The sequence below is a fragment of the Cynara cardunculus genome (assembly GCF_001531365.2).
Source record: "Cynara cardunculus var. scolymus isolate 2C chromosome LG 2, CcrdV1, whole genome shotgun sequence".
Lineage (NCBI taxonomy): Eukaryota > Viridiplantae > Streptophyta > Magnoliopsida > Asterales > Asteraceae > Cynara > Cynara cardunculus.
Window position 1 is genome coordinate 14577024 of NC_037529.1, and position 27777 is coordinate 14604800.

Below are 27777 nucleotides of genomic sequence, written 5' to 3' on the forward strand. Positions count from 1 at the left end.
TTTTAAATAGTTAATTTGATACGAATATCGATATATTTTTGTTATGCATAAAGTACTGTATATTGATGCATATTACTTAAAATTCAAGATTACAAGTAAGGTGGTGTTTGTTTTTTAAGAGGTGTTGAAGTTTGAAGTCTGAATTCACTTCTGAATTTTAAGAGGTGGTGCTGAAGTCTGAAATCTGAATCAGTCAGACTGTTTGTTTTTACGTCTGAAATCTGAAATATGAAATCTGAAACCAAAGAGAGATCGAGAAGATTACCAGAACACCAGCTTGAATCTGCGATGTATGAAGAACACCAGCTTCAATCGATGAATGGGACGAGAGCGGATGAGAGCGACGTAAAGGAGGCGGATGAGAGCGACGTAAGGAGGTGGATAAACAAATAAGAGGTATTAAGAGCTAGGGTTACCGCTTAAAAATTCAAAGGAAACCTTATGAATTCAGCTCTTAATTTGGGGGAAAAAACAAACGATCTGAAAGTCTATATGTCTGACCGATTCAGACATAAGAAGAAATTAAGAGGCAAATTTTAAAAAACAAACAGGCCCTAAGTATGCATAAGTACAACTTATYAAAGCTCGATGTTTGAATTCGTATAAATAACTATGGATAAACATAATCAAATAGAAGATGAACATCTCATTTTAAAATATAAAAAATCTAAAATATAATTAGAATAATTATTAAGTTTCAACGAAATAAATAATTATTATCTTTATAAAAAAAATTATATTATCAAACCAAATATAAATTACTTCGTTATTGTACATAAATTAAATTATAAAAAATTGAATTAAAAATTACACAAAAAAATGAGGAATTTCAAACAGTTAATTTGATACTAATATCGATATATTTTTGTTAAATTTTTATGATATCTTCAAACATATATTTTATTCAAAAATAAAAACATCATCGTTTTCTCAAAATCACATAAAGTCATATTATAACATCGACTGAGATAAAGAATAAAATGAAATGTTAAAATCACGATGTATCTCGCTGCATTGCGCGAGTACGCTTCTAGTATAAATAAAATGTAACAAATAAGACGATGCTTATTTATGATTTGATGAGTTTAATGAGTTGACAACTTATTTGCATAACTAAAATAGAGTGTTTATTTGTGGCTTATTCGTACAGATGGAAATGTTATGTTGTCCACATTCAATCTATGTCTATCCCTTCCTCCCTCACTCTAGTTTGACCGACCATTTAACCTTAACCGCTCCAACATTTCTCCTCTGTTGGTTCGATTTCTTCTTCATAAATAATGATTTCTTCTCCTTCACTTTGACCATTCAACCCTAGCTGCAACCATTTCCGTCACTCGGTTTCTCCATAGGTAATGATTTCTTGGCCGATTTCTTCTCTGTAGCCGCTGGGTTTTTTGAACGATTTCTTCTCCGTAACTACTCAATTTCATCTTCTTTTTTATTTCTTCTCGTTTGATATATGTTCAATACTTTTTTCAATTTCTTCTCCATAGCCACTCAATTTACGACTATTTTCCTTAAGGATATTGAACTTGAAATTTAGATTTAGAAAATATGAACTTGGTTTGTGATATCTTGTTGGATTTTACATATTTGAACTTGGTTTTTTTGAAGATTTGGTGCATATAGAATTTTAGGGTTTTTGAGAATTTGGTACAAATTTTATCTTTGGTTTTTCGATTTCATTGTTCATGAAGAGGTTTTTTGGGGGGTTTTATCCTTAAGGATAAAAAAGTTATTTTTATCATTTAGACCGTTGATTTAGGGGATAAAAAAAGTAAACAACACATTATTATTCAGACAGACATATATATCCATATAAGATTTAATAGAAAATTTAGTAAACAACCCTTACATCTAATACTATTTATACTATATTATAAAACATTTGACAAAAACTCTTAAAAACTATTTTTTATGCATGAAGTACTGTTTATTGATGCATATTACTTAAAATTTAAGATTACAAGTAATTTTGCGTAAGTACAACTTATTAAAGCTCAATTTTTAAATTTGTGTAATTAACTGCTGATAAACATCCATTTTAAATATAGAAAATCTAAAATATACTTAAGATAATTATTGAATTATAACATAATGTTTAAGTATTATCTTTATAAAAAATTATATTATTAAACCAAAAATAAATTAGTTTGTCATTAAATCTAATTTAAATTATAATAAAAAAACGAATTAAAAAAATTACACTAAAAAAACGAGAACTATTAAATAGTTAATTTGATATTATTATCGATTTATTTTTTTACAAATTTTTATGTAACCTTCAAATTTATATTTTAATTCAAAAAAAAAATATTACTGTTTTCTCGAAACTACACAAAATCGTATTATATTGATAGAGACAAAGAATAAAAACTAAACATTAAAATCGAGATTTATCTCGATGCATTACGCGAGTGCCTTTTTAGTAATTATATAATACTAAATTAAAGATTTTTTAATATAGGTTTTAATGTTTTCAAATAATGAAAAACAATTGAATATTCGTAAAACATAAAAAGATGCTTTGATATAATAAAAAATAAACCTATTAGAGTTATTAGTTTCACATTGAATGATATAAAGGTGCAAAAGCTTGACCTTTTGAAAGTTGAAATCATCAACAACGACGGCCGACAAAACAAGACAACATCCAATTAATATAAATTGTTTGAACGGTTTAATGCAAAATGATTGAATGGTCAGAATAATTAAAAGACTCTTATAATATAATGTAAAATAAAATATAAATATACGATAATTGTTCAGAATGAAATTAAGGTGCTGAATGGTTAAAGAATACCTAAGATATAAAATCATTCAAATAATTCTAGAACCATTAAGAGGCGGATTTTTTTTTTCAAACGAGATTCAACTCTTAGCAATTCAGAAGGTGCTTCTTAATGAAACTATTAAAAGGTAAACAAACAACTCATATTTTACAAAGTTCAATCCAAATAATTGGGTTGTTATGTCAAAATCAACCTAATTTATATCTGCAAGATCAGGGTCATATCTGAAAGTAATCTAATACGAGATATAGAACAGGTCTTTTAAAAAATTTGACTTTTGATTATATATGTTTTTGTCTTTACTCAAGTATATTTTTTTAACTTTATATATATATATATATATATATATATATATATTCGCTCAATTATAATATTTCAGACTTGTACCTTTTCGCTTATTTAATGACTCCTCTTTTCGACTTTCAAATAATGTTACAAATGTTTATATTTAGGTAAATTTTATATGTTATTTTATCATTTCAAGACATTTTAAGTTGTATGATTTTAATATAATATATTGTATGAATTTCTATATATTTTCTGTTATTATTGTTCGTCTTGTTGGACCTTGTTTGTTTTTTATAAAAAAAAAAACTCTTATTAGTCTCTTATGTCTGATTCGTTAACATGTAAGGCCATTCAGACCCTTTATTTTTTTTTCTTTCAAATTTTCAGAGACACTTATGTTTTATTGTCCTCTTATCTGCTAAGAGGTAAACCAACCTCTTATTTGCCACTTATTGTTCTTCAAACCCTCAACAAACGGCGTTTCTCTGTTGATTAACCTTAATCAATCATTTCTCTCGATCAATCCTTACCAAATCAATCATCATGTCTCTCAATTGATGTATTTTAATACGATTTAAATATGTTAACTACGTTAATGACATATTTTCATTTAAATGAATACTAATTATATAATTTAAATATAAATTTCGTAATGATAATGAATAAATATGTGAAATTGTATAAAATTTATTTATAACTTCAACAATATAATTTTTTTAATCAGTAAAATAGACAATTTAAACAAATTCATACGTTTATCGGTTTACAAAAACAAACAGTCTTATTGATTCAAATTTTAAAACTTCAGCCTCTTATAATTTAAAAATAAAATAATATTTAAAATTTCAACACCTCTTAAAAAATAAACGTCACCTTACTCTTTTCTTATATATAATATTAGTTTAACAGATTAATTAATTATTTTTATATATTTTTTGCTTTAAAAATATATACATGTAATATTATTACGAGTCAAACTCTCTTTCCATTCCACAAAATACAATATTTTTGCGGAAAAGACCTCAGACCCTCACCAAAAAGGAAATAGAAATGTTCTTTTTTTAATTTAAATTTAAGTAATAAAAAAAGTCAAACTTCTTCGCTATTTCAAGAAAGGAAGCACAAGCGTTTCCTTTGGAACCTTCCCAATTCAAACTTTTATGTACGGATAAATTATAACAAAATAAATAAAATATATTCTATTTTAATTTAAAAAAATATTTTTAATACTTCTAATTTGTGTAAATATAATTTTTTTTAAAACAATTAATAAAATGCATTATGTTTTTATACAATTAATAAAACATAAACAAAAAAACATAACACATTACTAGAAGTTACCAGACACATGTAACAAGATAATACTAAGATTAAGAAAAAAAAAATCATTTTTGATGGTACCTCTGGATTCAAAAACTTTTATTATTGGAAGCACCTTTTAAGGATGTCAAAAAAAATTGAAACCGAATAACTCTTTCTAACCAATACAATTTTGGGTTTAAAAGTCCACTTTAATTGAATAAAAATAACTTATTCATTAGTATTATAGCAAACAAAACAAGAGAAATAAAATGAATTTTAACAGGTTGACACTTAGAAGTTAGATGAATTAAAGTTTAATTGATCAAGTAATGACTCATTCAAGTAAGAGTTCTTACTTCTAAATGAGATGACAAGAATTAAAATAAGGTCTAACTTTTATTTGTTCTGGACCTATTAATAATTTTAGGTTAACAAAAATAAAAATAAAAATAAAAATAAAAATAAACCTACCCCTGGGGTTTGTTGGAGGCTTGTGCCCGTAAATCCGCCAATGTCTGTGGAGGTGTAGTCCCTTATATGATTAGATATTTCAAAACTTGCTTATTTTCTTCTCAAACCCTCAATTCTAATTTAAAAAGTTGTCCTATATTTTTTGCTATAAAAATACATAAATAACCAAAGATACTGGATTGGATCAAGTAACACATAACAAAAGAATGATGGATGCACACAAATTACAATTAGTTAAGATGATAATGCTTACTCAACTGGCATTCAACCTTCATCCTCTTTCCCTTTGAAAAACAAACAACATACAATGACTCTGCAAAAGGTAAAGAGGTCATATGTCATTGGTATGGTGAATTGGAATTGCCTTCCTGCACCTATTTTACTATTTGAGACCGCAAATTTTGAACTTTTATACTTCCCTAACGTCGTGCAATTTCAAACAAACTTATCACGGTAACGTATGATTGCCAAGTCCCATGGATTCTGCAACTTCTCTTGAAGACAAGCTGTCTGCTTGCTCCTGCAAAAATAGTTGCAAATAATCCAAGTGTCAATGTTTTACTAACTCTTCTACCATGCTCTAACTTAATTCTTTCTAGTTTGCTAGCTCTCGTACCTGAAGTCGATGCAGCAGATACATCATAAAAAGGTGCACAAATACCTGCCATATGATTAAGTATCGGTTTTCTTATATTTCTACATTCATTCGGACACAAAGAGGAAACACTTTTTGATAACAACAGGTATTCTTACCATGTAAAAGAGCAGGATAAGTCGAGCAACAGGATATCGCCACAGAAACCTTATCCCCCTCACAGCACCAGAATCTAAAATCTTTGCAGCCTTCTGCAGCTGCATTAGTACCAAGAATTTGGATGAATTAATAACAGCAGCAGCAAAGAAACAAAACAGTTGGTACAGCAAAGAAACTAAGTTACCTGTATACTTGCCCCAACCAAATGGCGGTGATGAAAGGGGAGAGGCCTGAAATTAATAGGTAATATTACATGTTAGTGGGCCTTTTAAGTCTAATTGGAATGTCTTTTCAAAGGGGGGGGGGGGTACCGTGGCAACAAACCATTTAAGGAAGAGGTGAACACCCTAGGAATCCAATCACAAATAGATTTCACCAATGCATTCCCAGGGTTAACTCCCAACATTCAGATTCTATGATAGGAACCCAAACAATTTGGAAGAATGAAAGGATTAAAAGGCAAGGGAAATCAGCAATTGATTATTAACGAAATTGGAACTTACAATTGGAAGAACAAACACAACTCCAGGGAAACTTCCCTCTCTCAAAGCCACAGCTAAGAGCCTAACTCAATTAACAAGAAAAATCACAATGACCTCATGCTACCCGCATTCCTGCCATTTATTAGACACACAATCTGTGATAGCTAATTGGGCCCAACCCTATCTTCCACTCTTTTGGGCCGTCTGGAATAAACATTCAACACTTTGGGCTTGGGTAAAGATTGGATCAGATTAGATGGATCTGTATCATTCTACTTGTTGCATCAGTGAACATTATTTGGGGAAGAAAGGGTATTTTAATAGAATTGTCAAAACACACATAATATATAGCCTAATTTGCATTTGTAGCATGCCCTTATAAGAAAAAGAAAATCAGTGGCCTGGTTGAGTTTTACAACTAACAATCATATGCTGTACCAATTTTCAGTTGGTTAGTCATGTGTTTACTTCAGTGGAACTTCTATACAGTGAAACAACATGGTCTGCTAGGAGATTTAGATCATCGTTTGCCAAGTGCAATTGTGATACCAGGAGCTTGCACTTGCAATACTGTAATATTAAACAAAAGATTGAAAATATTATCAAAAGAAGGAAAATGAATATAGGGAATCAACATACTCGAGAGCTTTCATGTCAGTGTCTTCTTCCCAAGTTGTTGATGCACGACGAGGGACTCTACTCCTTTCTACTTCTACCTGGTTACTAGACGATTAGTATGTATGCAGAACTAGAACCAAATGGCAATTTAAGCTGACTGAAGATCAGAGCATCTTTCAAAAAGATGCAACAAGTAGCTAACAATGAACCTGAGCTTCCTGAATACGCTTCATCTCCTTCTCTAATTGGAACTCTGCTGCAGCTTTTTCACTGGTCATTGCCTCCAGCTGTGTTTGCTTGTAATACTGATCACACAGTGTCATTTTTTGTCAACCCAAATCATTAGTTAAAAGACTATACATCACTGAGAGACTGGTGTTGACGTACCAACAAATCTGTGAGTTCCCTGTACCGTTTCTCCAGCTCCATATGCTCCTGCTCAGTAGCAGTATCACTCTAACTGGTCAGCACATGGCAAAAACTAATATCTAGAGAAGTGAAACAGAAGCACCAAAAAGTGTAAACAAAAGGTTTTCAAGAAAACCACTTGTTTTATATATTTGGCTGTCCCTATATGGAGAGAAATATAGCAGTATATTTCCGAGCTTCTCAATGTATTACAGCCAGAAAACAAATTCTGCAGACATACATTAAATTGTGTTTGAAAGACTTTAAAAGAACCAGATCTGGTGTTTCATGGTGCGTCTTGCAGCATAACTTTCTATTAACCTGATAAATTGTATGATTCGTAGTTGATATGCATCATGTCACCATTGTAGATGCAAAACGAAAGGCAACTCTAAATTAGAATATTAGATTTCAAATCAATATTGGTCAGTTGAACAAAAGTGATAACTTGATAGCGATGCAATTTGATTCAAGATTAATAACTGTAGGAAAACAAACTGGTGGTAATATTGTGTGCTGATTATTAGGAATCAATCTCCTATAATCAGTGATTTTATTGTATAGTTTCCTTTTTCCTCTTTGGTAATTTATTTGGTAGGATCTCTTTTTTGTGTATATAAATGGGTGTATCATTCTCTTCAAATAAATATAGAGAAAATTATTCCCAACTATCTTTGCTACATGGTATTAGAGCTTAGGCTCCATTTTTGATCTTCCTAAACCAACCTCTGTTTCGTGCCTTCATAATCACAATCGTCAATCGATTTTTCAGTCACTCGATTTCATTAAACCAATTTCACCCCGTCGATTTCATCCAGTCGATTCAATCCAGCCGATATCCTCCAATCGATATCATCCGGTCGATTTTATCCAGTTAACTCATCAAATCAATTTCAGTTAGTCGATTTATCAAATCAATTCCCTCGTCACTCTACAAGTTTCAACGAGTCTGGGGTGTTGTTACTCAACTGATCACTTTTTCAGAAGCCAACAGTAAGTTATTTTTATCTCTGCTTTATCGTATTATTCCAAATGTCTGGTTCCGAGACCTCAGACAACTCAAATTGTATCTCCTCGAACCCTCCTCAACCGATTCAAGCCTTATCGGTATCACGAGTCATAGACTCAATGGGCATAACCATCTACAATGCTCCCAATCCATGATGGTGTTTATAAGTGGACGTGGTCGAGATGAGTATCTTACTGGCACACTCACTACCAGCATCTGATAGTCCAGAGTTCAGAGCATGGAGGGCAGAAAACCATCAAGTTATGGCTTGGTTGATCAGTTCAATGACAACTGAAATAGGAGAGAACTTTCTTCTATACACCACTTTGAAAGAAATCTGGTATGTTGCACGAGAAACCTTCTCCAGTAGTGAAAGCATAGATGAGATGTTCCATGTAGAGAGTATTCTTCAAGATTTACGTCAAGGAGAAAACTCTGTCACCACCTATTTCTCAACTCTCACTCGTTATTGGCAACAATTAGACTTGTTGGAATCACATGAATGGAAGTGTTCTAACGATCAAACTTATTTCAAAACCATGATGGAAACTAAACTCATCTTCAAGTTTCTAATGATGAAGTCTCTTGATGAAGTTCATGGAAGACTTAGGGATGAAACCTTTACCAAAATTACGGGAAGTCTTTTCTAAAGTACGTCGAGAGGAAAGTCGTAAGCGAATCATGATGGGACTAACCACTCCATCTTCTTCCCTAGATGTTTCAGCTCTCGCAGCAGCCTAGGATCCCGCTCCAAACTCTGTCGCTTTAGCTTCCCAAGGAATGTCTTGAAGCTTCAATGATAATCGATCAAGAAAAGGACATCCTCGGTGTGATCATTGCAAAAGGCATGGTCATCTGAAAGAAGGGTGCTGGAAACTGCATGGAAAACCCTCAATATGGAAACCAAGCCGAGACTGTGAGCTTAGGGAAAATACAACAGTTACTGCGCAGTCCCAAGCCAACAATCAGGTGCCATTTACAAAGGACCAACTGGCATTACTTCAATAGCTCATAAGCAAGGCTAATATCTCATCGTCTGCCAACAATGAAGGGAATCTCGCATTTCATGTTGGTGATAGTTCAACTCCTTCATCATGGATGGTCGATTCCGGTGTTTCAAATCATATGACAGGTGACAGATCTCTTTTTACAAGTTCTTTCCCTTGCAATAAACAGCAAAACGTTCGCATAGCAAATGGTACTCGCACCGCTGTGGAAGGGGCAGGAACAATTCACCTCTCAAATACTCTTACTCTATACTCTGTGCTATTTGTTCCCGATCTAGAGCATGTTCATAGCCTTAAGTCCATCTTCCAGTCGAATAAAGTGCAATTATGTTGTGGCATTCTCGTCTAGGTCATCCTAATTTTTCATATATGAGACATTTGTTTCCATCATTATTCTTTCACATAAATCAGAACTATTTACATTGTGAAGTATGCCAACTCCCAAAGCACACATGTAGCACTTTTTCTCCACAACCTTACAAACCAAATCACCCCTTTCTCACTCATTCATGGTGATATTTGGGGACCAACCAAGATCCCAAATATCACGGGTGCTCGATGGTTTTTACTGTTGGTTGATGATCATACTCGATTATGTTGGACATTTCTTATCAAGGATAAAACTGAAACTAATCCCATATTTCAACAATTTCATGCCATGGTCCAAAACCAGCTTAAAACCAATATTCAATTTCTCAAAACTGACAATTAGGGATTTCTTCAATTCAAATCTTGGTTCTTATCTCAAATCTCATGGAATTGTTCAACAAAGCTCATGCATGGACACACCATAACAAAATGGTGTGGCCGAACGCAAAAACCGTCGCATCCTCGAAATTGCTCGAGCCTTACTCCTTCAAACCCATGTTCCCCAAAAAAATTAGGGCGACATTGTTCTAACCGCCACGTATCTCGTGTGTTGCTTTCAAATGAGTTCTCGTGTCCTTACATTCAAATCTCCCTTGCAAATTTTTCATGAACTCAACCCAACCTCCAAACTTGTGTCTCATATCCCACTCAAAATTTTCGGTTGTGTTGCTTTCATTCATGTTCACCCTCATAATCGCAGCAAACTTGAAGCTCGCTCTCTCAAATGTGTTTTTCTTGGCTACTCAGCAAATCAAAAAGGCTATAAATGTTACTCACCGGTAACACAAAAATTCTATAACACTATGGATGAGACATTCTTTGAGCATACACCGTTCTTTCCCAATTTTGCAATTCAGGGGGAGAATAGCACTCAGGAATCACAAAATTAGGAATGGACAACCATCTTTGAGTCAAGAACAAGTCATCCTTCTCATGCACCGCCTCCTCAAATTTCACCAGATTCGTCTTAAATAAGTCGTTAGTCTGGAGTACCTCCTAAACACCTTAATCTCCCTGATGAAGAAATAAAAGTTTACACAAGAAGAGAAAAACCTTTGGAACCAGAACCAAGCCAGCAAAAGTCAAGAATCTTTCCCTAGTTCAGTCAATCCTGAAAGGTTACACAATGAGACAGAATCGAGTTCGAAATCAAACTCCGATGAGATAACAGCAAATGATCCAAAGAAGAATTTGTGCATTGCTCAAAGAAAAGGGATTTGATCATGTACTCACCCACTTCGAAGCTATATCTCATACTCAAACTTGTCACAAAAATTTTGATCCTATGTGACTTCCTTGGATAAAACCGTGATTCCTTGTTCTGTTTTATGAAGCTTTTAAGGTACCAGAATAGCGAAAAGCAACCTTCGATGAGTACAATGCTCTTGAAAAGAATGACACATGGCTCCTAATATCTTTGCCACCCGATAAGAAAATCGTGGGATATAAATGGATTTTTTCAGTAAAACATAATACGGAAGCATAGATAGATACAAGGCTCGTCTAGTGGCAAAAGGGTTCACTCAATCTTATGAAATCGATAGCCAAACTTAATATTGTTCGTGTTCTATTGTCTATTGTTGTCAACCAAGACTGACATTTATTCCAGCTCGATGTAAATAAATCTTCCTTGAATGGAAGCCTATGTAAGGAAGTGTATATGGATGTACCGGCTGGTTTTGAAACGGAAAAAATAAAAGGAAAAGTGTGCAAGTTGAAGAAGATATGGGCTCAAACAATCTCCGAGAGCATGGTTAGACAAGTTCTCTAGAGTGCTCAAACAAGATGGTTATTCACAGTCTCAAGCAGATTGCATGTTCATCAAACACTTCCTAGATGGGAAAATTACTGTACTTTGTCTATGTTGATGATATTGTCCTTATAAGAAATCACGAAGAAGAAATGAGAAGACTGAAGATTCTTTTATCCAAAGAATTTGAAATCAAATACCTTGGGCATTTGAGGTACTTTCTGGGAATGGAAGTAGCCAGGTCGAAAGAGGGGATCTATGTATCTCAACGCAAGTACGTCCTAAATCTCCTACATGAAACTCACATGAGTGGTTGCAAGCCGGTTGAAACTCCTATGGATCCTAATACGAAACTGATCTCTCGGACTGAAGAGGAAGCAGCTGATAAGGGGCGATATCAACGCTTGGTGGGAAAATTAATATATTTGAACACTCGTCCTGTCAGGATTATTAGTCAGTTTTTAAGCAATCCCTCAATGGACCATATGAAGGCTATGATTCGAATTCTTAGGTGTCTGAAAAAGGATCCTGGAAAGGGATTAATGTTCAAGAAAACACTTAATCGGTCTCTCGAAGTTCATACAGATGCGGACTGGGGCGGATCCCCTATTAACGGGAGATCTACATCCGGTTATTGTTCATTTGTTTGGGGAAACTTGGTGACATGGAGAAGTAAAAAACATGTTGTATCTCGAAGCAGTGCCAAGTCCGAGTTTCGAGCTTTAGCTCACGGTATGTGTGAAGGAATTTGGCTAAATCGACTGATAGTGGAACTTAAGTGTGGAATTTCTAGACCTATCAAGATGATGTGTGACAACCAATCAACAATAGCTATGGCTAAAAATCCAATCCATCATGAAAGAATGAAACATGTGGAAATGGACAGGCACTTTATATGTGAGAAAATAGAAGGAAATGTTATTTCTCTCAACCATGTTCCCTTTCTGCAGCAAGCAGCAGACATTTTAACCAAGGCCCTGTTTAGACCTCACCTCATTGGACTAAGCTCTATGCTTGGTCTAACAGACATATTCCGACCAATTTGAGGGGGAGTGTAGGAAAACAAACTGGTGGAAATATTGTGTGCTGATTATTAGGATTCAATCTCCTATAATCAGTGATTTTATTGTATATTCCCTCCATAGATAGAGTGATTTGTTGTATAGTTTGCTTTTTCCTCTTTGGTAATTTATTTAGTAGGACCTCTTTTTTGGGTATATAAATGACTGTATCATTCTCTTCAAATAATATAGAGAAAATTATTCCCAATTATCTTTGCTACAATAACTTCTTAATATTAATAAACATATACTAAAATGTTACTAAGGTATTCTCAGGTATCTGGTTGACTGGCTAGAAAGACCCTTCCTATGTTTACATCGGCTCTAATGGAAATATCCAGATTTTTATATTCTATATATAGAAAAAGAAAGGATTATTTTCATGACATAGTTGTAAATTCCTATAACATAATAAATCAATGGCTTTTGCCACAAGAGGAAACCAACCTTAGCTACGGCTCATAAAACAAACTTACGATGGAACCTTCCAAAACTCATTTTTATTTATAGAGGCATAGAACTTCCTACGATCAATGCAAAGAAAACATTGCTATTCGACATTTCCCTATGCCCAGGTTCAGCAGGAAGTATAAAAGCAAGACCTAATGGTTCATACTTTTTGACCTTCACAGAAAAATTGATGGATCCATCAAAGAACATGAACAAATAAATAACAGGTACAAGAAAGACTATCAGTCATGCCGAGGCAAACTCAACTAAAATTGTCCTTGTCCCAAGCTGACAAATACACATACCCATTCAAAAAGACAAAAAAAAAGTATGCAATTATATGCATCGGTATGCACTGTACTCAAGCAAAAGAATACATAATCTCTTATTAGCAAAAACTAAAAGCTGCTACCTGGCGTGAATAATGCTCAGCATCCCTTTTCATGGCCGCCATTTCCACTCTCATTTTTTGAACTTCAGCCTGCAATCATCCATTGGTTCTTCATTTTGGAACATAAGGACCATAAGAAACTGATTTGGGATTGAGTTCTTAATTAGTTTTTTTATTAACCAATGTCGGCACAAATGGAGAAAGAAAGCATTATGTGTGTGTCCATAAAAAACATGAAAGAAGCCGTAACACCCCTAAATTTATTCAGTCATCATACAATGTAATTTATATGGAACGAAATAAAGGAGACAATTGATAGCATCAGTTCTTTCTTTTATCACTTAGAAGCCAAGCGAGATGTGAAACTAGATGTGGCAAGTATACATTTTTAGACTTCAGGAATAAGCTATTGGACTTGAGTGTTTAAAGGAGGCATTGCCTCACTTCGTTCTTGCTCCACATATGTACAAGCATAGGTTAGAAATGGAAGAAAAGAAAACTATAAAAAGAGAAGAAGAAATCAGTACAAACAATTGAGAGAAAGAAGGAGAAATCAAGCAAAGTACAAGTGAAGGAGCTAATTGTACACATCTCATTAACAAATGATTCTCTAGTTTAACGAAGGTATAATTCTCAAATCCCAAAAGTGTTATTTCAATCCAGTAGTTAAATCAATAATTTAGAATCTAGACGATTACATGTTGAGGATGTGACATGCATTTGCATTTGTACGTGTCGAGTCAAAGTATTACTTTGAATAAAAAATGGAAGCTTTTTAACATGATATAATGTTATATTCATGTTATGGTAAGATAAAGAGTTTTAGAAATAAAAGGTTGGGTTGTAAACAATTAAAAATAAATTTGAAGTATCAGAAGCAAAACACAGTATAACAATAAAGTTGCTCTTGGTGTTCGATGAACAACTCACGATTACAGCCAGCCTCATTTAGACCTATGTGTACAAAAATCAGAAAATAGAAGAATGCTGAAGGCATAGAACTACGGTCCATATAAGTTATAGCCCTATGCCAGTTTGACAATAGAGACAAAAAATTGATTATTCTAAGCATTTTAAGGTGCTGTGTACAGATAAAGTTATACAGACAACGTAAAACTATGCCCAGTGAACTATCATAGCCTAACCAGTTGAGGAGTTTATACATAAGTTTACTTTGACAAGAGGTGGTTGTACAAATGTTAAAAACAGATGAAACAAAGTTGTTGTACCAGCATACGCCAGATGTAAAACAGAAACAGTAAAGAGTTGTTGAGGTCGTAGGATGATGGCCAGACCAAGTGTAGCCTATGTCATTAAACAGAAAGAAACAATAGGTTCATTTTACTGTTTACAGAAACAAAAGTAGTGGCTAATATTCGAACATGTATATTTTATGATACTTAGGTTAACAGGATAATCAGAAACTAGTTTCATACACGAAGATAAAGATGAGTATCATGTGTATATTTAAACTGAGATATAATGAAAATATATATATATTATGTGTAAAATATGTCCATGAATATGTGCATATCAGAAGTCTATTTACAGCATACATGAACCATTATCAAGAAGTAAATTGTTTTATGTCCTTGTGTATTTGGACACTTTCTGGGATGCATGATTAGAAGTAAAGTCCAGTTAGTACATGCAAGTTATACCTCTATTCAAGTTCAGTATTATTACTCCAAGAAGCATCCAGAAGGTCTAAAATACACATTGACTCGCAATAAGAAGTCTCGTATTTTCAAGTGTTATTTTTTATGCAGAAGTTTTACAGAGCCAATATTGCATGTTGTTATGATTACACATTTCCAGAAGTATTTTGAGTGCATACTTTCGGAGGTTAATAGATGAATATAATATATATGTATGTTTTGAGAACATGTAATGTTATTTGTAGATACCATGATACCACTAAGCTCTAGGGCTTCCATGATTATGTATCTCAGACAAAATTGTTCACATATGTCTAAAGGTGTAATTCAGAAGTGGGACCAACAAGGATATCTGATGTGTTCTAGCATTTCGATGTAAACATTTGTAGTCCTCCACTGTACACAATTGAACTTTGTATAACTTTTATTATTTCAGAAGCAGGGTGTGACAGAAACTTGCCTCCAAAGAAGAGAGCTTTCTCTCAGCATCTCTCTGGCCTTGACGTGCACGCTCTACTTCTTCTTGCCAAGCCTGCATCTGGAAATTTAGAACATGATGTTATCATGTGGATAGGTTACAATTACTGAGTTTATATGATGATTAGTTTCTGATAACTATAAATATGCCATGATTATCAAGCTTGAGCAAAATTGTTTCAGTTCTTATTAATCGACACTTATTCTGAAAATCTTATCCTACATTAAAGTACTTGCTAGTCGAAATCAAGGTATGATGGCAATTAAGAAATAAAAAATCTTGAAGCACTGTTTTAGCGTTATACGCTTCAGCCAAACAAACTCCCACAACAGCAAGGTTAGTAAAATCACAGCATCGAAAGCATAACAAATGGAGCATGTTATCTTTTTGTGAGATAACAAAATAGTCTGATAAAAATGGTAATTCAAACTCCATATATGCTAACCTCCAGAAACATGATAGGCAACAGTAAAATTGCATTAAAAATAATATCCGTCTTGGGCAATTACTTTGAAAAGCCACTAAGATGTTTACCTTTTGGGCATCAAAAACCCATATATTTCAAAATTATGTGAGATTGTGATTGATAAAACAAAAGTATGTGTATACCATGTTGTACCTACATTTTTTTAGTAAAACAAATAACAATGGGAGCTACCTAATTTTGGTTTCTAGGCTTGCCTTCTATCTGAAATATATTGCTGAAATGTCATAGAGGCTGAGTTTTGGAATCTGCACTCAGCACTCAGCTACCAAGAAAGGAAACACACCAACTTAAACCGTAGGCTCGGTAACAGGGTCTCAGGTCTTCCTCCAGTTGAGCTTAGTTACCATGACCTTGATATATGGTTTTCTTGAGGTAGAAGTCTTTCATTTCAACTTCTGAATATCAATTTTTTTATAATTTGTCACAGTGAATGTAAAAGACTTTCTTTGTACTTCCTCCACATAATTTTCTTTTTGGGTATATACCATGTTTCGCCATGATTTCTCATTATGTGACACAATTTTGAAGGTACAACCGATGAAAATGGTTTTAAGAGTTGTGGGCACAGGTTGTTCGGTTTACACCTGTGACCACATGGATTGCTATTTTTCAGTTGCTAACCTAACATGCTTTTGCTAATAACTAAAAAGGTAAAAATCTAAAACTCATAAAAAAAGTTTACATGTATCATCTTTCTTCATCTACCTGAATCACTTGATTAGCATCTTCTGGAGACTTCTTCTGCCCTCGCCGAGCACGAGCTTCCATATCTTGCAGTTCTTGAGTTAAACTAGAACATTCGACCTGATGATAGATGATCTTAGAACTAGAGAAACATACAAGAATAAGTTCATGTAAAAACTTGAGGCTTTTGTAATTACCTCAAGTAATGCCACCTTTTGCTCAAGCTCTACTACTTTGGAAGTCCTCTCATCAGCTGTTCTCTAATAAAGAAACCAGTTACATAAAATAGTTAAGATCACAGGCATAAAAAATAAGTAGAGATGTGCACCAGACTTGTAACAGAAATGAACATACATTTGCTGCAACAAACATGATAACATGTTATATTACACACTTCAAAACTAGTAACAATTAATTGTACTTATAGCAACTCACTCAATTCTGCTATTTATTCACTAATATGAGTAAAATTAAGTTGTATATAGCAAATCTAGCAGGGTTGCAAATAAGCCAAGTAGAGGCAGGTAGAAGGTTAGGACCACATGATCAAAAGAGCAAATACAGAATGGTATTTGTTTGAGTAGGGAATTTAAGGTAGCTAATGGATATGAACCCAACAGACATTCATACATCCTACACCTGAAAGAAGATGATTCAGAGACAAACAGCCGTTAGAGATAGTTTTCTTAAACAGTTAACATAACCAATACCAGGCACCAATATACATATGTTAAGTCTTTTTTGTGTTTCTCTTGTTCGTGTTTTAGCATTCATTTTCATCATTCTTGCATTGCATCTGCCTCATGTCTGCCTTGTGTTGCCTCGTTGTTTGCTCTGTGATTTTGGTTGATTTTCAGACCTAATCAGGTGCTCCGGATGCAAGTTTCAATCAAAGAAACAAGATACGTTTTGTCGTCTTTGTTGTGATTCCAAATAAGCATGCACCGGCACGATAACAAGGCATAACTAAATGATGAGTTCCAAGCATACAGGGAAGAACCAACCACTGTTGGACGTGTACGATATTTGAAGCATGTTCGTGGATAGCATATTTTGGACAGCTTTACCTTGATGCAGTATTTTGATCATGTCTCACTCGTCTAAGTTCAGATTAAGGCGATTCAAGAGGCTGTGGATAGATAAGAAAAGGAGCTACAATTTTCATGCTTTGAGCTTGCCGTGAAGTACAAGTAGAAGACTTACTGGAGAATTGACGGCAGGCCAAAAAGTTGCATAGCCATGCCAAGCGGCAGACTCTGTTTTCACACAATGTTGGAGAGGGGCTATCTTGGGCACTTCACCCATTTTTTTACCTGAGCACGTATACATCCTTTTGGAACGAAAATTGACGCTAGAAATCAGATCAAAATGTAGCCCCTTTTTGTTCTTGTTCTTCCTCTCTTCTCCTCTTTTCCCTTCTTTGTCATTCAATAACAATGGTGGAACATTCAACAATTGAGATCTAAGCTTGTATTCATCTATCATATGAAATCCAATTGTTCCTATTTGATAATATGTTCCTATCTATTATTTCATTTGCCATATACAATTTTATGCTTCTTACAGTTCGTTCATTTTCATCATGGTTATTGATTTTTTTTTCGTATTTAAAAACCAAAACCAAACGAACCCAGTATATCCCACTCAAAAGTAGGGTCTGGAGGGGTAAGATGACGTAGACCTTACCTCAACCACAAGGATCGAGAGGCTATTTCCATGAAGACTCAGGCAAAAAGATAAGCAATAGAACAGGTGATCGGTAAAACTAACAAGTAAACTAGCGACTCCATTGTGTGTGCACGATTCAAAGGTGTGCAAGCAAACAATGTAGTAAGATGAAAAATGTAATGCAGGTAGAACTATGAAAATAGCAACTTAAAAATGTAGGCATGACCAATAAGATAGTCAAGCAGGCCCAGCTATCAAACACAAGGAGCCTATTTGCCTGCTCTATACCCTTGACGACACCCTATACCAGATCCTACAAATCGGCCAATCTAGTCCTATGCCTTCAAGAACTCCTATCAGATGTCATATCCTCGAAAATATTTACAGTTTCCAATTGGTTGTTTTTGCATTAAGTGCTACTTTATCAATCTTATTGATTAGCGTACCCCTTGTATTTGCTTCTCTGATTTTCATCTCGCACGGCTTCTAAGTGATAAAAGAAAGAACTGATGCTATCAATTGTCTCCTACGAACATGCCCAACCCACCTCAATCTACCCTCTCTCAATTTATCAATGATAGGCGCAACCCCTAGTTCTGACCGCGAAACTTCGTTTGAGATCCTATCTAGCATGATCCGGCCACACATCCATCTCAGCATCCTCATCTCTGCAACTTCCAATTTTTTGTTTGCTCTTCTTTACTGCCAAACACTCAGAACCATACAACATAGCTGGTCTTATGGCTACCCTATAGAATTTCTGCTTCAGTTCTAATGGTACCCTCTTATCACAATTATTCCTCTTGCCTCTCTCCACTTTAACCATTTTGCCTTTATGCGGTGTATAACATCATCCGCATTTAACACTCATCGCATTTTAATTTATTTCCTTATCACATTTTAGAACATCCATAGTCTGATAGTCATGAACCGTGTCACAAGTCCATGAATCAGCAACATTGGTTTTCTCTCAACTACTCATTTCGTAAACGGTTCATAATTTTAAATGGGTCCTACATTTTTTGTTTACTTTCTAATTAATATAGATTGAAAGCAATAAAAACATCTACCAATTAAGGTTTAAATAATTAAAAATGTCTAACCACTATAATAATACAATATCTAACGGTTTGTTTTTAAATATTGATTTCTTGAAAAAATTACAAATTATTGATTTCTTTATAATATATAACATCGAGATAATGACAACTAAAATGCAACTAATAAAAATAAATGTCATGATAATAAGAATTTAAAAAAATAAAATTTTCATTAAACGGGAAAAAATTACTTGTTAAAGGATTACAATTTTATCAATATTTTTTTGAAACTATTATAAATACATTTATTTATTAACGAACTTAAAAAAATTAGGAGGTGTTTGCTATTAAGCGGTGATTAATGGGAATAAAAATAAAAGAAACAGTACGGTTTCGTATAACATAATGGGTCCATTCCCCTAGAAGCACAAATTCTCATTCCACGTTAAACTAGGGGGAACGAAATCCATTCCCATTTTTATTCCGTCATTTGCATTTTCGCTCCTCTGCACGAACCAAACACCCCCTTAAAAAACTTATTTTTAAAATTAAAAAAGAAAAGGCAAACTTATTTTTTGGAAGTTGGAAGCGGTTCTCAAATTGGAACCAAGTACATGCCATGAGGCTACTGGCAAGGACGGGTTTGGCACAACGCCCAACTGATAGAGAAGAAGAAGCGGCCCCGGGTTCATGGACCTGGGCACTATTGATGCTCTTAGTATTCAGTAACACAAAGAGGCGAAGAACAAATAGAATTTGCTACAAAAGCCGGCTAACGGGGTCATTTCTAATATTTAGATTTTGGTATTTGGGCTTTGTGCTTATTTCCATTATGTTTGTATGATTGCTTGGGATTAGGTAAAACCCATTTGTAGTGGACAATTTATTGAATTTCATTCTCATGAAATTAGTATAGCTTTGTAAATTGGGATTTAACTAGTTAAAACTAATTGGATTTTTATTGATTGATGTCTTAGAAATTGAATCGCTAAGAAAAGTTAGGTTTTATTTTGGATTATCGATTCGTATTGATAATTTCATCCATTGTGATTTGGATGGACGGAGATTTGTTTTCAAATTTGAGAGCTTAGCTAATGATTAATGTTCTCCGATTCAAATAGGTAGGAATGTTGGTTGAGAATTATCATGGCTAGATCCTAATGCTTCTACCATTTTGACTTACCACAAAAGTAGGTACAATTTGTGATAGAAAGGCATTTCTCGGATCGAAAGAGGGTTTAGGTGCATTTATCTCCTTAGTCAAATTATGCTATATGTTGTACAAATTTTTTGGTGGCCTTAACTCATAGAAGGGGGATTCTCAATCCTAGTCATTTTCCTTATTTGTTTTCCGTCCTTGGTTTGTTTAGAATTAAAAACCCTTAAGATTTGTGTGGCTAACTTATAATATGAGATTGACTGGTGCTCATTTATCGTCTCCCATGTTCAACCTGTATACTATAGCTTGTACGCTTACGGTGAACTTAAGACAAATCAAGGTACTTGTATCAAAGTGGGCAAATTTAACATACTCAGGTTAAACAAAGCAAAAAGCATATGAGAATACCTGGATCTTGGCTAGGGCTGTGGATGCATCAAGAGCACGGTGTTCTAATTCTACTTCCCTTTCCATTGCAGCCTATAATCGAAATAAAATCAAGACTCATGTATACTGAATGAAAGCATCAAAGACCAATAACAGAACATGAGCAAAAGTTAGATGGAACCATCTTGGTAGCATTATGTGCAGCATGCTCTTCTTCTGCTCTTCGTTCTGCAGATGCAAGCTCCTCTTTTAAAGCCTGCATGACCACATATTTTAACAATGTCACCCATGTCAGAAATACACCACAAAACAATTAGTACAACACAAGGCCCATATAGTACATTTAGTGCATCACTTTATGGCTTCAACCAGGTTCTTACTTGCATCATCCTCGTTTCTGTTAGCTCTCTACTTCTCATTATCGACTCCATGTTTGCCTGGTAATGAAGTAAAAACATCTGTCATATAAGCTTCAGCTATTTTGCGTTCTTGGTCAAAGACGAAAAATTTACACAAGAGATCGTTATCATCGAGTTCATTTTTAAGATGATTGACGAATAATGTATATCAAAACAATCAAGAACAAAAAGAAGCCAGTGTAGTGAAGTGAGTACAGAATCCTAATAGAAACTGCTATTGGAAATTCAAGAGATCATTAGTCTTTGAGGAGAAACACACTGACTATCAATTGCAGCAAGCTTTAGTATTATATATGCTTTTAAAGGAAAACAAATATGTTTAATTTATATTAAACAAGACAGGTTCGACACTCCAACAATCACATAATATGATACTAGTATTTCATTACTCTTTACTAATACAAAAAATAATAGCCCTTCAAAAGAAGAGATGGTTTTCCATCAAATATTCAATGCCAATTTATTGGTTTTAGCTTGTAATTTAAGGTAGAACTTAACTAATGAGTCCGTGGGTTGACTGTCTGGGGAATATAAATCCCACGTTCCAAATGGTAGCAAAATACCTTCATTAGTCTGTGCAAGACAAAACCTACAAAATCTGTCTCCTTTTCCAGAAATTGGAACTGTGGTTGCCTGGTCTGTTTACATGTAAGACTTCGCTTCCCTTTTGAACTGCTCCCTAATTCTTCAAGTTCCACCGCCTCGTCTTTTAGTTTTTATTATGCCTACTCTACCTACGCCAAGCTAAAGCACCTCTAACTTATATTGTGTCCCTTCACACTCTTGTCTTTACAATCTATACAAGAGTCGAGACACATGAACCTTCTCTCATTATAAGGACACAATTTATATGTCTAAATATGTGACCACCACCATAATGTTATCATGTGCAAAACTTTTTCCTAAGAAAAGGCATGCTACCATAAGAAGATAGTGCATTACAAAATGTTCTCATTCTTCTTGATTTCTATTACTATGTGTAACTTCTGTGAATCCTCTGAAAATCTGAACTATTTTACCAACATGACAATCAAAATTCTCTCCCACAAAAAGGTTCCCCACTGAAAAGTACCCCAACAACTTAATTTAGTTCTTCCCAAGATATCGACTGACAGATGCAATATTCTCTCTCCACTTTGGTGCATCAACTAACTCCCTAAGTTTTCCTGCCAAGGATCCAATTGTCCTATATTCAGAGCCATCCAGATCAACCAACTCCCTATATTTTCCTGCTAAGACACCCAAATGAGTCCTATTGCAATGGTTGGGACTTGGGGCGAAAAATTTCACAGGTATTTGGGGGCCTTCATTGTTATGCAGAAGGCAAGGCCTTCAGCCTCTAAGATATCAATCAAGGCAGACTCCATATCATGTGTGGAACAAGTTAAGAATCAATGAGAAGTGTAGATAAGATTAGACCCTCATATTTGCAGAATTATACCAATTCCAGAAACAAAACCATAAAAGGTGGCAAGAGTAAGATGTAAAACTTGCATTCTTCATAGGAGTGCATAAACCTGCAATGATGCCAAATTTCCTTCAGACAAAGCAGCCTGCTTTTTAACTGTTTCCATGGAATTGACAAGGGCCTCAATTTCAGCATTCTTTGCAGCCAAAGCCTCCAACATATTTGACTCCACTCTATTCACCTCATCCTTTGATAAAGACAAGTCTTTTTGCAGTTGTTGTATCCGAGCCTCATATGATTTACTCAGGTCTCTCTGTTAAAGTAGAATAAGCTGTAAACGACATTTATTTAATATATAAATGATGCAATCAAAAGCATACTAAATGCAGGAACATCATCCATTCGTTCTTACCTCTGCTACTAGAAGCTCCTCTAATTGTGCATTTTCAGATTTGTATTCTTGAAGGCGTGATGAAAGGCCAGCACAAACCTAGAAAGCAGCACAATCATGATCTTCATATTCTTTAAGGCTTAATAATTCTTGCTCCTATTTTTTTATCAGAGGAAGTTACTAGATACACTATGCAGACACATTTGCAACAAAGAAACGCTACCTTTATATAGGTAAGCATGTGTGGCAACCAACATCTTATGTACCCCAGGAACAATTAATTACCATAAGTATAAGAATTGAAACAGAGTGTAGCCTTACCCGTGCTAACCTAGCCTCTTTTGACTGACCAGTGGTTTTTGAACTTTCAAGCAGCCCCTGTGCCTATTGAATGGAAAAGGAAGTCCATAAAACCACTTGTGCCATGCACCCAACATTTTAAAAACCTAAAGCTAACAAAGAATCCAAAAAAATGTGATGCCAGTTGACTATAGCTTACCTCGTCAAGCTGATCTTGTACTTTCTTCGAAGGCTGATCTTGTACTTCCCTTGGGGAACCAGGCTGATCTTGTACTTTCTTTTGGCTACCAGGCTGATCTTGTACTTTCTTCGGGGAACCAGGCTGTTCCTGTACTTTCTTTGGCGAAGCTACAGGTTTATGTTCTTGATCCTTATTTTCATCTAGCTGAGTTTCAATTTTGAGATTGCTAACTTTTAGGGAATCCACTTTAGAAGGTGTATCTGAATTTGAAGATTGAGATCCCTCTTTTTTTATCACCATGTCACTTCCTTTATCTTTCAATAAGACATCTTCACCAGAATCAGTGGGATGATTTTTTTCAGCTTCACTTTCTACCAAAGTTACCGATGTTGACAAAATCTCCTCACTAGATTTTGAAGAAGTCGCATTGACAATATCACTGTTGAAGATTGGTGGAACAGCCTCTTGATTAATAGCAGATGTTGTATCTTTGTCAAACATAGTGTCTTGTTTAGGCTGATCATCCAATGATGACAAAGACACAGGGACATCTGATTGGGAGACATCATTATTAACTTTGCGTTGCTCCTCGTCTTTATTTTTCAAAGAAGAATGAGCTTGATTAATCGCATCATTATCAGTTGAAGCAGCAGATAAATCTTCATCAGATGAAACCTTTGATACTGATGCACGGGAGCCAGTTTTTTTCAAAGCATTATCAACCGTTGCAGACCTATCTGAAGATTGTCCCTTMAAATGCAGCAAATAGGGTAATTTCAGATCACTTGAGAGTAAGAATACTTGCATGATGCTTAATAAATCCCACAAGAAACCACTAGAATACCTTCAATTTTGACTTTCTACGCTTCGTTTGAGATCCTTGTCCATTTGAAGCTTAATGGTGCAGAATGGGAAAGCCATGAACCAGAAAGAAACAAGTCAAATAGATAACCACCATGCAGAAATCAGAAGTAGAGGCTACAAAAGTACTGTAAACGGTATCTATCTGCTATTTTGTTTTTCAATACAAATAATATTGTACGATACCGACACCAAAATACAAGCATACGCTTACTAACCTGGTGACTGTGAATTTGGTTGCTCATCTCCAACTACAAGCTTTGCCCTTCGATCTACAACTTCAAATAAATCTATGCAATACAAACCATGAGCTTTGCTTGTCTTCAAGAAATTTCAAGTTCATAAAATCAAATGCATGACAAGTAGGCACGTGTATTAATATGTTTATGTATCCACAAATAATACAAATTATTAAGTAAAATGTGCAGTTATATGTTGCTGACTAAACAATTAATGTCAAAAACAAAATGCAACAGATTTGATAAAAGCAGTATAACCAACACATATCAATTCTTGCATGCATAAAAGTTGTATCTTCGAACAAGATTAAATTGTCTGATTAAAGAGTTTAGAGGATAAAGACAACGGATAAAATGAATATAGAAACAAACCCTAGTGATAAAGACAGGTCAGGAAGCATAAGAATTAATTAATTAAATCGTGGTGGGAACTTCAAGATTCGGTTGAAATAATACTAGTGCAAAATGAAAAACATGTGCCACACAGATTTAACAAGAGTCTAGTTTTGACTTTACTATGGGTGAATGTCATCAACAAGTTCTGATGGCCCTTGATCATGACGTGAAGGATAAGCCACTTAAGACCGGAAAGTAAACTCGTGCTCCAAAAGGAGATGAAAGCTTCCCCCAATCCTATTACAGAGCACTAAAATTGAACATGTAAAATTATTTAGATTTCTTTAGAGCTCTTTGCACACACACACATTTACACACACACACACACACACACACACATATATATATATATATATATATTGCACCAATAGACATTGAAATAGAAACTAGGATATTTATGAATAGAAGAGCAGCAAAGTAGCAAAAAGTACTTCAATCTTTGATCATGGAAAGAAACCAACTGCTTCGATTGCATGACCGAAGTAACGTGCTACTCAACTCTCAACAGACCTTTAGCCTTTAGGATGTAATTCCCATATCTTCTAAAAAATACTTCAAACAATAATTCATCAATATTTTGCAATAGATCGAGGAGAATGAAACTGTTTATTACCCAGAAAACAATGTGAAATGAAGGAGGAATGAATACTGAACTTTAATAATGGAAAGTGGAATGCTCAATCAACCACTATAGTTGAAAGTACAACACCTCCAGCATTCAAGTGGCCTAGGTCACTCCCAATACGTAATGAGAATCTTTTCTGGATACCATCCTCCTACTCCTCACTTCTATTTATTCTCTGCTCCTTGCAACAGATTTATTCTGCAGTACCTTTCTTGCCCTTGGGGAAGGGTCTTGCATACGTCATTAAAATAGGGGCAGTAGGTGAAGCCATTAAACATTTATGTTAACTTTTCTGTCCTCAGCTAGATGTCTTGATTTGATAATGACCAAGGAACTCGATCAACGCCTTTCCAGGGACTAAATGTTGCTCGCTCTTGAAATGCACATACTATTGCAAAGCTGTACATAATGCCTACTCTGAGTAAATTTCTTTGAATTAGTGACCAGATCTTTGGGCCATTATCTTGCAAACTATCCTCACGGGTTCCTCCTTTATTCTCACTCTTTGGTTGATTATAAATTGAAAGCATAAGTCAGTTGGTACGGATGCGATCTTGACTGATGCACAAAACCTGCTTCCAGGCAGAAATTTTGTTCCATTTTAATATCACCATTTGCTATGCCAAGTTGCTATGTTTGTGTGGAAAATCAACTCCATGGCCATAATCTTGACAGCCATGTAATTAGTAACTTCCTCTTTTTGTATCATCATAGCAGTAATTGTTGTTTCAGTGATCATGAGCCCGAATAAAATTACAAGAAATTGCTTGTTCAAATAGAAACTGAAAAAACGTTAGTAGATGATGTTTATGTTTTCCACTTTTCCTAAATAATAATCTTATTTTCTGTTTTATACAACACAGACCTATAAAGAAGTAGCGTCTTAACTTGTAAACCTTCCAAGTGATATTAAGTTTATTCAAGAAAACCTTCAGAAGCCAGACACACACTGATGATATGATTAAGGAGTTTTGCCCGGCTCAAACCTCCATTAATCATAGCAAAATAACCCAGCTTCAGGTGCACTTGACATACTAACTTCAAGGATCCAGATCTCTTATATTTAACTGAAGTACCTAACGCCTATAACCCTAACGACAGAGGTTAATCTTTCAAATCACAATGATCAATCGCATAATACACATCCGATAATAGCAATATCATCATCACTAGTTACAAACCAACATTCCATAACATACATGGTCTATTGAGTAGAACGGAAAGTAAACGAATTTCCCCCATTTTTGCCCAATACCATTTCAGATTTCTTTAAAACTAAGCTATTGATTATTTGAGAAATGAACTAGGGCAAGGCAAAACTACACGATACCTTCAGCAGCTTTGAGCCAATGAGCCATTGCAATTGATCAATGCGAAGGAACTGCTGCCATAAAAATGAACTCAAATTGAAAAATTGATCTGTGCAAACGATCAATTCTTGGGCAGAATACTATTTCAGTGCGTTTCCACGCCAAATATTTGATCTGGATTTGATGCGAACTGGTGAAGAACAGCGACGTCACAACGAAAGAAATTGATCAAAGGCAGTCATCGAAAGGGTTGTGTCTTGAAAGTTATTCTATGAGTTTGGGGTTATTCTATGTGTGGCGACGTCCATAGTACTAGAAAATATCATCACGATCGTAGCCGTCCAAACACGACATAGATCTCATATATTACAGATTTTAGGCCGTTGTTTTCGTGTTTGAGACCGTTATACGCGTAAAGTTTCATCGTTTCATGACATGATTGAGATTGTTAAAAATACAAAAATATATTTTAAAATATAAAGTGAATTATATTTATTTACCTGTACAACTACAAACAATTTATTAGCAAATAATTCATTTTATAAAATAAAATATTTAAAAAATATTAGCTACTTGATAACCCTTAGAAAATCACTTATTTAGGGGTCGTTTATTAAACGTTTACCCAGTAGGTGTTTATCGGACAATTTTTCTCACTGGACGAACATGACAAGACCCAAGAATCTTACCTTGTAAGAGCGATGATAAGGATAGAAAGCATTATCCGGTAAGTGAGTGTGACGACTCTTACCCGGGTAAGCGCTTATCATATATATTGTTGCACACGATACCATTTTGATATACTACAATCTTACCTAGAAAATAAATTATAGTGTTGACTCCTTACGGTAAGCGCTAACCGGGTAAGCATTTAGGTAAACAGCCTCTTACATAACATTTTACCCCTTTTGATTTACCATTCATTTTGAGT

General features: G+C 34.6%; 1 protein-coding gene across 4 annotated transcripts; it reads right to left on the reverse strand.

The window, feature by feature from the left end:
- Window positions 1-5038: 5038 nt before the first annotated feature.
- LOC112506541 (golgin candidate 1) lies at window positions 5039-27105 on the reverse strand. 4 transcript variants are annotated; one of them, XM_025110661.1, is made up of 22 exons: window positions 26867-27105; window positions 25032-25161; window positions 24495-24566; window positions 24260-24309; window positions 23434-24165; window positions 23256-23318; window positions 22956-23033; window positions 22653-22856; window positions 21097-21153; window positions 20898-20972; window positions 20738-20809; window positions 16660-16722; window positions 16484-16582; window positions 15274-15351; window positions 13177-13245; window positions 7098-7145; window positions 6920-7015; window positions 6732-6808; window positions 5795-5840; window positions 5610-5708; window positions 5473-5517; window positions 5039-5376 (listed from the first exon to the last, which is right to left on the reverse strand). In XM_025110661.1, the coding sequence occupies exons 2-22, from the start codon at window positions 25072-25074 to the stop codon at window positions 5305-5307; spliced, it is 2238 nt and encodes a 745-aa protein (XP_024966429.1). In that variant the 5' UTR covers window positions 25075-25161; window positions 26867-27105; the 3' UTR covers window positions 5039-5304. The 4 variants fall into 4 exon arrangements, with proteins under 4 accessions (XP_024966429.1, XP_024966430.1, XP_024966431.1 ...); XM_025110662.1 differs by lacking the exon at window positions 25032-25161; XM_025110663.1 differs by lacking the exon at window positions 23256-23318.
- Between the last annotated feature and the right edge of the window lie 672 nt (window positions 27106-27777).

Excerpts from the sequence above, each read along its gene's own strand:
- LOC112506541 (XM_025110661.1), bottom strand. The coding sequence starts at position 25,074 with ATGATCAAGGGCCATCAGAACTTGTTGATGACATTCACCCATA. Across the intron at positions 6,809-6,919 it reads AGCGTATTCAGGAAGCTCAG|GTAGAAGTAGAAAGGAGTAG; the intron begins GTTCATTGTTAG and ends TCTAGTAACCAG. Across the intron at positions 5,709-5,794 it reads TGGTTGGGGCAAGTATACAG|CTGCAGAAGGCTGCAAAGAT; the intron begins GTAACTTAGTTT and ends GTACTAATGCAG.